The sequence below is a fragment of the Sminthopsis crassicaudata genome, chromosome 1 (genome assembly GCF_048593235.1).
Source record: "Sminthopsis crassicaudata isolate SCR6 chromosome 1, ASM4859323v1, whole genome shotgun sequence".
In the NCBI taxonomy this organism is placed as follows: domain Eukaryota; kingdom Metazoa; phylum Chordata; class Mammalia; order Dasyuromorphia; family Dasyuridae; genus Sminthopsis; species Sminthopsis crassicaudata.
The window spans coordinates 437,998,866-438,016,858 of NC_133617.1; the positions used below are offsets into that span (position 1 = coordinate 437,998,866).

At 35.6% G+C, this 17,993-nt stretch overlaps 1 protein-coding gene across 4 annotated transcripts in view; it reads left to right on the plus strand.

Moving 5' to 3' along the window:
* Window positions 1–17,993, plus strand: part of LPAR1 (lysophosphatidic acid receptor 1) — a 140,368-nt gene that overhangs the window by 60,546 nt on the left and 61,829 nt on the right. For all 4 annotated transcript variants that reach the window (XM_074280628.1, XM_074280629.1, XM_074280630.1 and 1 more), the window contains one exon: window positions 16,541–17,288. In XM_074280628.1, the coding sequence (XP_074136729.1) occupies window positions 16,541–17,288 (748 nt within the window). The remainder of the gene's footprint in view (window positions 1–16,540; window positions 17,289–17,993) is intronic.

The following is a 17,993-nucleotide window of genomic DNA, read 5'->3' on the forward strand; positions in this document are numbered from 1 at the left end:
AAGCTTGTAGCTTAGTGTATGAATTGTCAGTCTCCTTCAAGATGAGATGATTTGGATCAGGGCAAGAAATTCAGGGAGCATCATGAATATCTGAACAGATACATCAAAGGGCTCATCAGTGAGGGCTCTGAAACCTCAGGATAATGAGTGGAAAGATAAATTATGTTACCTTTGTGACTTGGAAATGTTGTAGTGATTTCTGAGCAATGGATGCATATGGTTAGAGGAAATGAAAACACAGCTATTCCTTCCTCATCATGATTTTCACAACTTGACATAAGAAATTAAATGGGGATTTGTTTCAAAGGCTGCAGATGGCACAGAAAAAGTTCAGAAACTCAGAAATGCATAAAACATATGCATAGTTTTGTATAATACCAACATATTTTGTCTTTTAATACCATAATAATTCAAACTTCTTTTCTGATACAAAGAGAAGGCCAAAAACTTTTATATGGATTTTCCATATTGCAGGGGGTACAATACCCCTAACCCCTGGGATATGGAAGGGATAACTGTACTGGAATTAAGGGAAATTAGAAGCTATTTCCCCTCATAGTAAGAGAACATAGGTGATTTTTTACACAAAAAGGAAAAACAATAACTGATAAGAAGCCAAATAATAATATAGTTTTCTGTAACTGAATATCTAGGCATGGTCATATTCTTTTTCAAGTCAGGAATAACTGAAATTTCTCTGATGGGAATAATTTTCCCCATTTATCACATAGTAAATGTCATTCAGGGATATTATGTGGATTTGGCAAGTCAAAAAAGGTTCTCCAATCTTGAGCTTTAAAGATAGTTCTCTTTTAAATAGGTATAGACTTTATGAAACAATCAGTTAGGTATCAAAGGCAAAATTAGAGAGCCATACAGTTTGTATTTTTCTTAGATCTTAAGAAAATGGACTACAGCTTTCTGGTAATCCAGGCAGTTTTGAGGAAGAAAGACATTACTTTGTTACTTCTCTGAAATATTAGCAAGAACTCTGTTACTTTTAGTGTAATAGGAATTCTTATGAGCTCAAATATCCTTTGGGAAGAGTGTCTATTTTGAGGCAGTGTACAATCTGTTAGTGAACCTATCTTAAAAATGTTGATTAAAAAAGACTAACGGCCTAAAACAGAGAAGCCTACAATTTCAAATGGTAACCCCCAAATACAGGAATATTTGAGAAACTACTGTGAGTGGAGGAATCATGGAAAACAGGGGAAATTTCCAAATGAGAAGTGATAAGCATATTTTAAAAAAAGAACAGGTTAGATATCAGGGATAATTCTAGAATAGATGATTAAGCAGATAGTGAGGTTTTAGAAAGGTCCGTAGGACATACATTCAATAAATCATATTGTGCCAAGGCATACTTTGCCAACTTTGTTTATTTTTTATGATAGGAGGATTCAGGAGAATGCTATATGCTTAATAAATCTGAATTTTAGAATATTTGACAAAGCCTTTCATGATATAGCCAAGTAGATTTTTAATCAGATTTTATACTTATGTATTCCAAAATAATATTTACTAAGACAAAGCAGTATGAAGAAGACAGACTGATCTAGAAATCATAAATCTGAGTCCCCATTTTGGAATTACCATTTGATTTGGGATAATTTGCTCAAACTCTCTGAATTTCAGTTTTCTACTTTATAAAAATGGACAGTTGATGATGCATTGGATAAACCACTGGGTTGAATTCAAATTTGGGAAATAGATGAGAATGAAGTTGTATAGGAAGAATTAATAGGATCTGTCTTCAACTAAGCTTTAATAATCTCATTATACATTATTCCTTTTCCCAAAATGTATGGTCCAGGAAAATGGGCCTTTTCTCTCTTCCAAAGCATTCCACCTAGTATTAGCCTTTGCCATTAGCCATTACATGTATATAATTCATTTTTTCCTCAACTATGTCTATTAGAACCTTACTCCAAAATTTAGCTCATTCTCCATCTTCTACATGAAGATTTCTGATCCTCCTCCACTGATAGCATCCTGTCTCCCTCTATTATTTTGTATGTATTCTGTATATAATGATACATGCACACATAATCTCCCCTGATAGAAAATAAGCTCCAGGAGGAGCTGTTCCATTTTTATTCATGTATCTCCAGTATCTAACTTAATGCATAGTATATTGTAGTTGCTTAAAAAATATTTATTGATTGCTGGTGAGAGAGAATGAAGAGTCATGTGTGAATTGAGGCTCCAAATGTATATATTTTAGTAGTGCCTTGTGGAAATAGGAAAGTTAAGAGAAAAAGATATGTTTATGTTGGTACAGAGATGAAGATTCTTTTTTGGACATGCTGAACTTTAAGATCTCAATGGAACACTGAGTTGGATATCCTTATTAGACAGAGATGGCAAACTAGAGTTAAGATTTGGGGTAGATGAATATATTGAATGGAGTTCCTGACCATACCCAAGGGAACATACAAGAAATAGGGAAAAGAAAAGAAATGTTCCATGATAAAACCATGGGGAACACCAAAAAATGATTCAGACACTATTAAGATTTAGTCAGAAGCGTAGTTTAAATAACTTTTTTTTTTTTTTTAAAGGAGAAGTGGATTGGGTAGCTCAAGATTATATTTATAGTAAGCATCAGAGACATGATTTGAACTCATTCTATGGCAAGTGTCAGTATTTTTTCCATTACACTATGTTTAAGTCTAACATAATAATTGATCTATTCCAGATTGAAATGATCACATGAAATCTCATTACAAAGCTTTTGATAATTAAAATCAGTGACCTGAAATGAAATTTCTCTCCCTATAACTTCTTCCCAGTGGTGCCTCTGAAGAAAAACTCATAAATAGTTTAGAGGAACAAGGAAGAAATTACCTTTCTGCTCTGTGGATAAGTAAAATAGTCCTTGGCCAAATCAAGTGATAGAGTATCCCAGAATATAAAGATTAGATTTGATCAGAAAGCATATAATTAACTAGAAAACAATCTTTGCAACATCTCATCGATTGAAGTCTTATTTGGAAGGTAAATATAAGGAACTAATTACAATTTATAAGACAGACATTTCTCTATTGATAAGTGGCCAAAGGTAATAGTCAGTTTAAATGGAAATGTTCAGTAGCCATTTGAAAGAAAAATGCTTCAAATCAATAATAACTAGGAAAATGAAATTAAAACAACTCTGAACTTCTATCTTACACTCATTCTCTTGACAAAGATGACAAAAATAGAAAGTGACAATGGTTGAAAGTTCTAGGGAAAAGAGATACAGTAACACTCATTTGGTGGAACCATGAATTAGTCCCAGACACTCTGGTGTACTATACTCTGCATATTCTTCCACTTAGAAAATCATTAGACCTATAGAGTCCAGAAAGTTTGAAGAAAGAAAAAGAGTCCATACATACAAAAATGTTTAGCACCTCTGATTATTCATTTCAAAATGAGAAGTTTCTTCTACATCCATATCTATGATACTATGTAAATTTTAGCTATTATTATTACCAGAATTATTTTTACAATATACTTTTTAAATGTCATGACAAATATTCCCACACTAATTTGTGTCTTTTAATTTGAGTCCTAGTAAAGAATTGTAATTTTCTTTTGTCATCATCATCATTTTCCCAAGTCATTTCTTCATGTATTTTGATTAAGTATTGCTCATTGACTTCATGTTATAAAAGGAGATTTAAATTAGGAAACAACCACTAATTGTGTGACTTTGGGTCTATTCTCCAAGGTTCAAAATAAGGCCTTAAATTCAGTTTCTTGGTCTTTTGTCAAAAATTAATCTTTCCCACATGATTTAGAATGGAACTTTGAGTCTGGGTCACTTGTTGCCCTTTTAACCTTTCTGATAAAAGCTTAGACTCTTGAAGGATTCCTTCCCCACTCCCATTTTTCTACTCTGATTTCTGCCCTTAAGTAGGATTTCTGTCCATAATATTGAAACTTTAATAGAGGTAGTCCTATTATTATGTCTGGTTCTTTCTTCCTCTGAGAGTAAGAACTGTCTTCCCAAATATTAAATACCCCTGGAGCCGTTGTTTGAAAGTTTTTATGTCAAGATTTAATCATTTCTCTATGATTTAGAATGGAACTTTGAGCTTGGGTCATTTGTTTTCCTTTTCACGTGTCTCAATAAAATCTTAGAATCTTAGAAGATTCCCTCCTTGCTGTCCTTTCTTCATTCTTTTCTACTCCCACTGCTCCTTTATAAGTACATTACAAAGATGAGCTCCATATGTTCCTTCGAAATTTGGGCCAGGCAATTTTTGTTATGCCTTCTTTTGAGATTGTATGATAGCTTGAGGTAAACTAGGAGATCTGGAACATCTGTTCTACTGATCTAATAAATAAATCTTTTCTTCTTTTGAATATAGGTAGAAGTGATGGACTGGAAATATGGCTTTTTAACATTTTTTTAAATTCAAGAAATAACTATGTAAGTCATAGGAGAATGCAAAGGAGCAGATGTTTTGTTTTTTGGAGCTAGCAGTGTAATAGGGTAGATAAGACATACACACAAATCAGGCAGTTAGAACAAAGGAGACCCTTGATCCATGGAACACATTATCTGACCTGCACTTATTTCTGAAGGGTGCGATGTTCTGTTATTCTACTTATTATAATCTATTTTTGAATTAGGGAATGAATTTCTCAGTGACTCTTCCTTTCCCTTCCCCCTCTTTTTCTCTCCCCCTTTTTTTGCTTTTCTCTTTCCCCCCTCCCCTCTCTTTTTTCTTCTTTCTTTCTTGCAATTGAAGAAAAGAGTCCCTTTTTCTTGGCTGACCATCGGGAAAGAATCAGTGTTTCACTATTAAAGCACTAGTCTTGTTTGCTTTGGCATCCCATGGCCTGTGACCCTCGATTACATGGTTGGTCACAGTGGGAAGAGTTAATCAGCTGGCAGCTCCCCTGTTTGAACTTTATAGTGATTTGCCCTGATTACTATCCCAGCTGTGTTATGCTGGTGGTAATTTTGACCCCAGCCTTGCAAATAGCCAGGGTGAGTAACAGGTTATATGAGGCTAGTAGGAAAAGTAGTGGTTTTATTTATTTTTCTATCTGTGTATATCCTTGATGGAAGGTGGATTGTTAAGATTTTTCTATACATGAAGGAATTGTCTTTCTCATTCTTAAGAGCAAAAACTTTTTATGAGAAATACACTTAATTTTTTTCTTACTTTAAATTGATTTTATTTGAAAAAATAGAGCAAGAAAAAAGAAAAATAGAAAAGAAATACAAAACAAAAGAAAGCAAAATAAAAGAGAACATTGTCATGTGTCCAGCAGAACATCAGGGAGGATTCAAAATATATTACAACAATTTAGCAGATCAAGAAAGTGTGTGTGTGTTTGTAGGAAAAATTATATTCATGAATGTTCATTTCTTCTTTACTTCTTTGTACATTGTTCTTTGATTCTCTGCTGTATATTGTATTTAATTAATTATTTCCTCCACCCTTTCAAACCTCCATCACCCTTAAGCAAACTACAGTTAAGAAAAGATATATTTATGTAGATATATACATACACACACACTCACATCCATACACACCTAAGATACATACACATGACTTTCCTATTGCTGCTGCCTCTTTAATTAAATTCTGCTCCATAATTTGCCTTGCTATTACTTAACTACCTCCTACCAAAGAATCCCTCCCTTGTCTTCTTCCCTCAATGTTTGCTTCCCCATCTACCCATTCCTTCCTCCCCTTTATTTTTTTATAGATTTTGGAGGTTGCTATACCTTTTATGGTATATATGTAATATTACCTATTGAACCCATTTCTGATGTGAGTAGGTTTTCAGAACTACAAACCCTCTTCCCCCCTTTAATGTCTCTGTGTTTATTCTTCCTCTGCACCTCATTTATATAACCTGAAAACTATTTTTTATTTTGGCTCTACCAATCTTTCTTTTGAGCTACCCTATTGTTGATGTGAATCTTAAACATATAGCATACATTTTCCCATATAAAAAAATATAAACAATTTGTCCATGTTTAAACAGTTTGTCCATGTTAAGTTATTTAAAATTGATCTTTCATATTGATTCTTTTGGGTTTGGTTCAAAGAAGGTCCTGAAAATCTGCAAGTTTGTTGAATGCCTGTTTTTTTCTCATTGAAAATTATAGATAATTTTGCTGGATATATTTTTGGCTGTAGACCTAGTTTTTTGCTTGTCTGTAGAGATGATTCCAAGACTTGCAATCTTTTATTGTAACTGCTGGTAAATCTTGTACAATTATAATTGTAGCTCCAGCATATTTGAATTTTTTTTTCTTGTTTCTTGCAAAATTTTCTCATTGATATGGAGGTTTCGAAATTTGGCAATAATATTCCTACGTGCTTTCCACAAAGGATCTTCTTTGAAGATTTGAAGATTTTTTTTTTTTTTTAAATTTCTACTTTACCCCCCATGTTCTGTCACTCCAGGACAATTTTCTAGGATTATTTCCTGCATTATTGTGTCAAAGTTCTCTTTTTGGTCACAGTTTTCTGGCAGTCCATTTATTCTTATATTTTCTTTTCTCCAGATCTGTTGTTTTTCTTATGAGATGTTTCATAATCGGTTCTGTTTTCTCATTCTTTATAATCTATTTTGTTATTTCTTGGTCTCTCATAGCTTCACTGTTTTCCCCTTGCCTAATTCTAATTTTCAAAGAATTATTTTTATCTTTGAGACTCTGTACTTCCTTTTCTAGTTGGTTAATTTTTTTTTTTTTTTTTTATAATCTTGCTTTTCTTGGATGGTTTTAATTTTTTTCTTTAGTTTTTCCTCAATGTCTCTCACTTGATTTTTTAATTCTTTTTTGAGTTCTTCTATAATTTCTTTCTGGGCAGGGAGCCATTTCACATTTCTCTTTGGAGTAGAAGCTTTTTTTTTCTTCTTCCCATTAAAGTGTCCTACTCTGAAGATGAATCTCAGCCTTCCATGTTCCCATAATATGTTTCAATGGTGGGTTCTTTCTTTTTTGAAGATTCAAAAAAAAAAAAAAAGAGGTATTAATGTAAGCACCTTTAATTGGGGTGGCAGAATCTTGCCTCAAGCTTCCCTTTAGCTCTCTACGCTGACCAGGAATCCCAAACCAAGAACTCCACCCTCCTGCTAGTGCCCACAGCCAGCAGCTTCATGGCCCTCTGCCTCTGCATCCATCAGGTGCTGGTTCCTTCTGGCTCAGGGCTATGTCTCAGCAGCACAGCTGGCCCTGGCATTCCCAATCAGCCAAGGTTCACTCAATCTTCTGGGTCTCAAACCCCAACTCAACAAATACTCTGGGAGGTGAAAATCTCTGGTTCTTGTTGAGGCTCAAACCATATCCAGCTAGAGAGAGGGATCCCTACTTTCTGTGGAGCTAGTCTGGAGGTGTTTGCCCTTCACACAGGTTAATTCTGGCCCTGGGTCTTTCTTCAGATCTTTTTGAGTTGTATTTGGATGACCCCATTCTGCCCCAAAACTTCTTATTTCTTTTGCCAGTCTATGTTTGCTCTGAGGTGCAAGTTTGTTCTATTTGTGGGTGAAATCTCGAAGGCTTGAAATTTATCAGCCTACTCTGCCATTTTCCTAAAATCCTTCACTGAATTTTTTTTTTTTCACATGGATGATGACATTATAGTTAGTTCTGCATTTAGCTTTATAATAATGTTTTTATTAAATGTATACTATGTATAAGGCATATGTGATGCAGTAGATAAAGGACCAGGTCTGGAGTTCAAATTCAGCCTCAGATATTCACTAGCTAAATGATTCTGGGCAAGTCACTTAACCCTGATCACCTAAGTTTTCTCTCTGTAAAATGAACTGGAGAAGGAAATGACAAATCACTCCAATGTCTTTGCTAAGAAAATTCCATATATATGAGGAATTATATCTGACTGAAAAAGAATTCAACAAAATATGTTTAAAAGTATCAAAGACCTAGGGATGTGAGGTTGAAACAAAACTCAGTTTCTATTGCCAAGAAGTTAGCAACTAATAGGACAGCTACAAAAATTAGAACATGATACAAGTAGGATGTGATAGGGTCAACTTGAGAATCATTGAGCTATTGGACATACAAGTGCCTAGTTGTGCAGACACTATACTAGGCCCTGAATAATCTTCCAAGAAAACTTATAGAGGAAGAGATGATAGGAGAATCATATATGAAATTAGGAGATTGTACCAGATGATCTCAAAGTTCTCTTCTAGCTGTAAATCCTATAATAAATAGGGGTAGGGAGATATCTTGGGAAGATTTTCTGGTCCTTAAATGAAGACAGTAATTTTAAGAAGATATTCTAGGCATGAGAGATAGCCCACATAAATGAAAGTCAAAGATTGGAGACTAAATGGGATTGGGAAATAGCCAGGCCAGAATATCAGAAGTATATATAAAGTGTATAAGGCCAAAATTTTGCATTGGAGATTTTGGAGAGCCATGAATGCTATGTCAAAAATTTTATTTTATCCTATAAGCAATGGAGAAGATTTAAAAAAAAAAAAACAGACCAGACATAGAATGATAGCTGAATGAATAGAGAAGTAATGGTTTCTTTATTCCATGAAGTCCCACAACCTTCCACATCCCTCCAGTCAGAAGTGATCTCTCCCTCCCTGAATTTTTCAGGCTACTATGTGTAATGTCCTGACTAGCTTTCTGGAGGTTCTCTGGACAGGCCTTGGTCTTTAGGTGGAGAAGTGATGAAGGCAAGAGAGCCACGAGGATGGTCAAAGATGGAATCCCAAGTCTTCTGTGTCTGTGGTTGAGACTGAAAGAATTTTATGTCTGTGTCTGAGAGACTCTCAGTTCCCAGTTATATCATTACAATTACTGAGCATGTGCCAACAGCCCATTACATCAACATCACATTAAGTATATGTTTAAAGAGCCATTATCTCACACTGAATAGATACTTAACTATAAGCACCCTGGTGTCCCTGATTCAAGTATACCTTTTTAGAGTTCTGGCCCTCTATATCTCCCACTTTCTTTTGTTTTAGAATACAGGTGGTCATGCCCTCCCTGACATGTCAAGAAGAGAGGTGAGGACACCAAAGGGAAATAGGGAGTCAAACCAGATGTTGTTAGCAGATTTCCAGGCTGAAAAGTAATTGAAACAGGTATACATAAATCCATCAACATGGGAGGTATTACACAAGCATATAGTAATATAACATAGGCTAATAGTGATGTAACAAACAACATGAATCAACTTGAGGAATTATAAATATCCATAAGTCCTAGAAGGAGGGTATATAAATAACAATCACACATATACCTCTTTCAGCAGCTAAGAGAGAGTCCAAAACCAATCTGTTGTCCATTATTTCCCATGTCAAGGAATCCAGTGATTCCTGCAAGTTTTTAAGTCCTGCAACAGTCTCATCATGTTTCAGGGAATCCAATGATTCCTGCTGGTTTTAAGGTCCTGAAATAGTCTCATTGATAATTTTTTGATGTTCATGAATAAATTGCCATACACAGAAGGTTAATAGTCATGCTTTGTCAATGGCACATGTAGTCAGATTTAAAAAGATGGAGACATCTGATATTTCTTGGGTCTTCTTCATTTCAAGGGTTTTCTCCATCACTCTGATGGACAAGGTGAATATGGCTCATTGGCAACCATATGATTCTTTCTCCATCTGTAGAGATACAAGCAGACCTTCTCCCCCAACCAGTTAACCTATATGGTCCCTTCCATTCACCACTTTCTGGTCACCTGGCAATTATCTAAAGATGGTGAAGCTGCTCGCACTGGACATTGCCCTTCTAGTGGGTTATATAACCTGTCTGCCAGAGCCAGTGCATCTTTGTCAAAAATCAAAAAATTAATAGTGTAAAGATCTAAATTTAAAAGTTCTCTGTGGCTCCCCCTTTCTTTTGTTTTTGGAGGAGCATCTTGATATCTTTGTTTCTCCTCTCTACTATTGCCTGTCCTTGATGATTAAAAGGTATGTCAGTGGTGTGTAAAATCTGATATTGTGCACAAAAGTGTGCAAAATGTTTAGAAATATATTCAGGTCCATTATCTGTTTTTATTGCTTGTCTCACATCCATAATTGCAAATGTTTGTATAAGGAATTCAGTGACCATTTGGGCATTCTTTTGCTGTTGGTATTGCAAAAGTAAATCCTAAAAAGGTGTCTACTAGAACATGGATAAGAGACAGACGACCAGAAGATTTATAATGGGTCACATCCATTTGCCAAATTTCATTGGGTCTTAAACTATTTTCCTTGCAGGAAGCGTAGGAGTGTGGAAAGGAAGGCAAGCTGGACAGGCTTTTACTATGCTCCTTGCTTCCTTTTTTATTATCCCAAACTGCAAATGTAAAGCTCGAGCAGCCTGATGATATTTAGAATGAGATTCTTGAGCTGCCTGAAATAAAGGAGTATTGGTTGACAAGGTTAGAAGGCTATCTGCCTTTGAATTTCCATAAAAAATAGGATTTGGAAGTCCACAATGAAAGTAATATAAATTTTACCTGGATGTTTCTCACTTGCTCTTGAAGTTCCTTAACGAGCTCATTATATTAGAAGCTACAAATTTTATTTGGGCTGTGGCAATTCTTTGTCCCATACCAACTGAATAGGCTGAATCAGATATTATATTTATATCTCCTGGATAATAAGTAAGAGCTAGAATGATTGCATACAATTCATTCTGCTGAGTGGACTGAAAAGGAGTTCTGACTACTCTCTTTATAGGTAAGTCATGAGAGTATACAGCACAAATGTTATTATGTTTGGATGCATCTGTAAAGATAGTTGGTCCTTTAAAAGGAACCTTACAAACTTTTTCTTCAAAAATCCATTGCTGATTATGTAATAGCCAGGTTATCTTTAATGGAGAACCGTGTGTAAAATTTGGAGCTATGGCCAATAAAATTTGTCACTCTGGGGTGTTTTCACAGCATACAGTTCATTTGTGCATTGGTATAAAAGCTGTATATCTTGTCAGGTCTTATATAGATAATGGTACTACTTGCTTAAAGGCCTTTAATAAAATTCTAGCCACAAGCACTGGATAAGGAGTAAGGCTTTGGTCTGGTTATGCCCACTCTTATCACACTGTGTCCTTGATGTAGGACCGCTGTGGGTGCCTCTTTTGTAGCAAAAACTGATATTTCCCAGGGTTTTTGAGTAACTCTTTCGACCACATTGGATAAAGCCAATTCAACCTCAAAGCCTCTTGAGCTTCTTTTGTAAACTGGTGTGGTGAGTTAAAGCAGTATCTCCCCATAAAATGTTATATAATGGTTGTAATTGATAGGTAGTTCAACCTAACACTGGATACATCCATTGAATATCTCCTATCAATTTCTGAAAATCATTTAAGGTGTTCAACTACTCTGTTCTTAAAGAAAGTTTTTGTACTGTAAGCACCTTAGGATATACTTCATATCCTAAATATTGAAAAGGAGCATGCCTTTGAATTTTTTCTGGAGCTATATGCAATTTGTAGTTCCTTAGTGTTTCTATGGTCTTTAGTAGACATGCTTCTAACATTTGCTCCTCAGGTGCATACTCAAAGATATCATTCATATAATATAACAACATAACTTTTGGAAATGCTTTTCTTACTGCAGTAAGAGCAACAGCCACATATGTTTGACACATAGTATGGCTATTTTCATTCCCTGTGGCAAAACTGTCCATTCATTTCTTTTATAGGGCTTACCTAGATTAATGCTGGGTACTGAAAAGGCAACTCTTTTCATATCCTCCTTATCCAGAGGGATAGAATAGAAAAGATCCTTATTGTCTATAACCCAAAGAGGCCATTCTCTAGGCAATTGAGTAGGAGATGGAAGTCCAGGCTGAAGAGTTCCCATAGTTTCCATTTGTTCATTTACTTTTCTTAAATCAGTCCATTTTCCAGATTTTTTTTTTTTTTTAAAACTATAGATACAGGGGAATTCCAAGGACTTAGAGAAGGTTGTAAGTGTCCTTGGTCAAATTGCTCCTCTACTATATCTAATAAGACCTAATTTTTTCACTTGTTAAGGGCCACTGTTCTACCCACACTGGTGTATCAGATTTCCATTGAATGGGAACAGGTGAGAGTGCAGGCAAGCCTTTAACAGCAGCCCTGCCTAAAAAGCCAAAGTACTCAATTGTAATCCTAACTGTTGTAAGATATCTCTTCCCCATAGATTGATGGTGATTTTTTTCAACTACAAAAGGAGTAAAAACTCCTGTTTCACTTTCAGATATCCATCTTAAAGGGGTAGCACTAACTTCAGTTGCTATGTTGATCCTCCTATGCCAGACATATGGGTGTCTGCTTTAATCTTTGGCCAATGACTGGGCCAATTGGCACCTCTAATGACTGTATGATCTGCACCCATGTCTACCAACCCTTCCAATGGTATGCCATTTACATAGAGAGTGAACATAGGACAGTCAACTGTAACAGTTGAAGTCCAGAATATTCCTGGATTCTGTTGCTGGGAGTCAAAATCTGGGCAAATATCACCAGATTGCCTATCAGGTGTGTGTATCAGTAAACCTGATGCTATTACTTCTCCTGTATGATAAGTCACACATTGCCTACCTGTATTAGTGACTGAGATATTATCTACAGATTTAGTTTCCCAAATCAGTGTATGTAAGCACTCTCAGGAGGTGAAATGGTCAACCCTACTGTGCCTGGAGGCAAAGGATCTATAGGCCAGACGGGGATAGATTTCATCTCTTCAGGGGATATCTCAGTAGTCCCAGCTGTATACAACTCTATTCTCCCCATTTGTAATCCCTTTCTCCCATCAGGTTGCTTCTCAGCTGATTGATCATATAGAGTACTGAACTTCTCAAGACTCTTTGGGTGTAACATCAGCTGCCTCGTGCCCCAAGTGTTTTTTGCCTGGGGCCCTGGAGCTGGGCTTTGCCTCTCATTTCCCTGAGTCAATCTGCATTCTGATGCCCAATGGAAACCTTTTTTGCATTTTAGACATGGAGTTTTGGGTTTTCTTACTCTATCTTTATGCCAACATTGAATTGTCAAATGCGCTACTTTACCACATTGAAAGCATTGGCGAGCCTCTCTGGAAGTCCCTTGCCAAAAGTGGCACTGTCTTCCCATATTCAGATCTTGAAAAGTCTGCACGATAGCATCGGTATTAAAGGTATTTTTGCCCACTGTGGCACAGCATCTTATGATCTCCTCTAAAGGAGGAGTTCCTCGTGTAGTTCTAGTATAATTCTTCTACAAACTTCATTAGCATTTTCTTTAGCAAGTTGTCTTATAATTTCTGTTGCTACATTTTCACTAATAGTTATATGACAGCTGTTTGCAGATGTCCCACGAAATCAGTAAAGGATTCATTTGGACCTTGTACTATTTTCGTGAAGGCTTCCCCTCTATCTTATCTTCCTGGGAGGGTGCCCCATATTTTGATAGCAGCAGAACCAATTTGCTCATATGCTGTCAAAGTGTAATTAATCTGCTCTAAAATGGCTGCATAAGGACCTAAACCTGCTAGTTGATCAAAGGTGACTGGCATATTAACTCTAAGTTGCCTGTTTCATTGGACTTGTATTCTACAGTGTTCACTGTATTCAGAAAGCCACAACAAATTTTGTTCAGGTTCTAAACATGTCCTTGCTATAGATTTCCAGTCATTAGGAGTTAAAACTTCAAAAGCCAAATTCTCTAATAACATCTTAACATAAGATGATGTAGACCCATAAAGAGTGCAAGCCTTTTTCAGATTTTTGATAATTTCCAGATTAAAAGGAGTATATCTTTTTTTTTTTTTTTTCTTGACCTGCAAGTTAGAACAGGTTAAGGTATATATATATATATATTTGTTACATGTCTTCATTCATAAGGGTTTATAAGTGCTTTCTTAATCACTGACACTTAACACGTGCCTTATATCTAGAATATGGGTAGGGTTTGAACCTGTGTTTCATTAATAAGGAACTTATTATGGCTGTTAACTCCTTATCTCAACTTACAATCTTTTTTTTTTTTTATGTGATACAGTTGACTTCCCCTGAGCCACATAGCTATTATGTGTCACATGTCTGAGGAAAGATATGAACTCAGGTTTTCTTGACTCCAGGGCTAGCCAGCTTTACTTTGCTTATAGTCTTAAAGAGTAGCCTTATAGCATAGGTGTCATAGGTGGTAATTGATAGGCATATAAAGAAAGGAAAAAGAGAGTTTTTCCTTTCAAGTAGCTCATAGCCTGGTAGGGAAGATGGCATACAGATATTGTATATAAACAAGCGTCATACAGCATAAATTGTAAATAATCAACAGAGAAAAGAGTTATGGAGGGTTCCCTGTAGAAAATGAGATTTTAGTTGACTTGAAAGAAGCTAAGGAAGATTTTACTGTACTGGGAGCCAGGGGCAGGTTTAAGAGAGATGATGAGGAAACATGCCACACATACATCTATCTAGATTTGGGAGAAACATACTTATCTATTTTTTTATTAGATAATTCATATGGTCAAGAATCATATTGCCGATAGTTTACATTTAAACTGAACTGAGAATTTTAGGCCTTCTATGGACTATTTCCCCCAAATATATACCTGTAAGATCGTAGGCAACTCACTTTACCTCTGTCTGCCTTACTTTCTTTAATTGTAAAATGGGGATAATTATAATAATTATCTTACAGAGTTGGGAACACATGAAATAATCTTTGAAAAGCACTCAGCATTGTGCCTGGGACATAGTAGACATTTAATAAATGCTTGTTCTCTTCTCCCCTTCTCCCTCTTTTTGCTTACAACACAACTCACAGTCCTTTTGCTCCAGTCAGACTATTCATATCTTTATTTATGTACTTGTGATACCCTTTGGCTATTCAACACTCATTCATATCTATCTCTTTCTTTGCATTCGGTGTTTGACCATTTTTTAGTCATTTCTGACTTTTTGTGATTCTATTTGGGGCTTTATTGACTAAGACATTGGAATGATTTGCCATTTCCTTTTTTTTTTTTTTTTTTTAAATAGGTGCTTGCTGACAGTATTAATGTTAAACAATGTTAAGTGACTTGCTCAGGCTCACATAGATGATAAATATTTGAGGCCTGATTTGAACTCACAAAAAAAGAGTATTCTTGACTCCAGGCCTACTCCTCTATGCACTATACTACTTTGCCATCCATAATCCCTTCTTTTACAGTCTGATTCATCATTCCACGTATCTTTTCTGTTTCTGCCTAAAACTGATCACCCTTTACATGGCTTGACTTTTGTTCTTAAGTATAAAATTTAGGACCATTTTTTGCAATGTACTTTTTGCTATCCTATAGTTCAGAGTGAGTGAGAGTGTGTGTGTGTATTTGTTTCCATGAATGAGTTACAAATATTTCAAGGGTTGTAACTATATTCTCTAGTTATGCATTCTCCATAGAGTCTATTATGGGGCTGTAAACATAGTAGGTTTTGACTTAATTCTTCAGCATTAAAGACCTATTAGTTTCCTCCAAAAACTCAATGAACCATTTAGCATCTGCATGGTATTAGTTGGAATCCTTCAGTGCTTAACAGGGCCAAACAGACCTCATGGATGCTCAGGAAATAGCTATTGCTAACACATGTCACTAAACCATAATTTATTAAATGCCTATTAGGAGATGAGCATTATTTAAGGTTTCATGAAGGATAAATGTAAAAAGACATATTCCCTGTCTTCAGGGACCTTATGTTTTATATGATGATGACACTGAAGCATAAGGAAATGGATTTTAGCTAATTATTTGGTAGTTTAAAATGTCTTGGAATAAAATTTTCTCATGCTTATCTGTAATCATATTTTACTTTCTAGAGAAAGTATCCCAGTATTGCTTGCCCTTTGAAAGTTTCATTAATGTTATATGTCTTGTTAAAGACATTATCTAAAATCAAAACCATTGCACTTCATAGTTTGGTTAATGAGGATTATTTTGTTAATAGGAAGTTTCTGAGGGTAGCCAAAGCTGACCACAAAAAAATTTGAGGCATTGTGCCATGCTCCTTTGGTTCTTTGTGATCTCATTTAGAGTTTAAAATTCTGTGTAAGAAGCTGTTCTCTGAGATGCTTATTTGTACCTGGATGTCTGTGAGAGAATTTGCTACATGAAATAGCCCTACAAACTAATGGGATATTTATGTTACAAATGCAGATCAACTTTGTTTTGAATTTTCTTAAACATGCAAATGGTACATTTCTTAGTTTAGTAGGCCAGTTGTAATGTTCTGCCTCATTTTGTGAAATGATGTATTTTGAAGCGAAATTTCTCTACCATGTGTTGTTTCCAGCAGGCTTCAATGAAATTTGACCAGAAAGCTCAGACCTTGTTTCAGATTCATTAAATCCAGCTGCTTTTAATCTTGAGTCCAGTTATACTGTGACAAGGCCCATAGTTTTGATTTAACTCATAGAATATTATTATGCAGCATTAAGTTTCCAAATTTTTTTTCTGCTTTTTTTTTTTTTTTTATGACTGCCATATTTAAAGAAAATGTTGTGTTAATTAGATAGAATGTCTTTAAGTTCTGATTTGTGGTGTTTTTTTTCCCCCCCTTTCTGTTTCCTTTTTATTCCCCCTTTCTCTTTCAGTCCATGGCTATGAGTGAACCACAATGCTACTACAATGAATCCATTGCCTTCTTTTACAACCGGAGTGGGAAGTACCTCGCCACAGAATGGAATACTGTCAGCAAGCTTGTGATGGGACTTGGAATCACTGTCTGTATCTTCATCATGTTGGCCAACCTGCTAGTCATGGTGGCAATTTACGTCAACCGCCGCTTCCATTTTCCTATTTATTACTTAATGGCTAACTTGGCTGCTGCAGACTTCTTTGCTGGATTGGCGTACTTTTATCTTATGTTCAACACAGGGCCAAATACTCGAAGACTGACTGTAAGCACCTGGCTTCTTCGCCAGGGTCTCATTGATACTAGCCTGACAGCCTCTGTGGCAAACTTGCTGGCTATAGCAATTGAAAGACACATTACGGTCTTTCGCATGCAGTTGCATACCCGGATGAGCAATCGACGGGTGGTGGTTGTTATTGTGGTCATCTGGACTATGGCCATTGTAATGGGTGCTATACCCAGTGTGGGATGGAACTGTATCTGTGACATCACTAACTGTTCCAACATGGCACCCCTCTACAGTGACTCTTACTTAGTCTTCTGGGCTATTTTCAATCTGGTTACCTTTGTAGTAATGGTGGTTCTGTATGCCCATATCTTTGGATATGTCCGACAAAGGACTATGAGAATGTCTAGGCATAGTTCTGGACCAAGGAGGAATCGGGACACTATGATGAGTCTCCTGAAGACTGTGGTCATTGTACTTGGTAAGTGCTATCTTGACTGAAAATTTCTTTCTGAATTCCTAATGCTTTAACAACTAATAATAGAAATGAACTGGAATATGTGGGTCCAGAAAAATATGTGTATGTTAAGCAAGAAAAGAAAAAACAATCTGATCTCAACATTGAATCTTTAGGTGTCAGGCCTGCTAATGTTGGTATCTGTTTGAGGGAAGGGTTCCTCAATGGTATTGTAATGATGATAAGGGAATGGCCATCCATTGAAGACTTTAGTGAAATTGAAATTGTGAAACTTGGTCTCATTAAATTTTTTTTAACTTCAAAAAGCTTCCCTTATAGTTCATTTAGTTATGCCATAGGTCTTGTATGTATTTTTAAAATTCACCTATCAGATATTAAGCATTCATTTTCCATAAGTAGTTATTTGCATTAATATTTTGCAGTAAAAGTTCACTTTTTCTAATTTTTACTACCACAGGTAAGTGCTGATAAAGAATGCTTTTATTGATTTTTCAGATAAAGATTATCCACAGCAAATGATTCTAAAAGCCATCTTAATTGAATTATTTTTGCTTAGGTTACTTCTATAATACTTGTGATCCTATATACTTATAAATTGAGTTATGGCTGACAAAGCAATATCTTTGTCCTTCTCTTTTCATAAATGAAAATATTTCAGATTTTGAATAGAAAAGACTTATGTTGTCAGGTAAAGTTATATTTAAATGA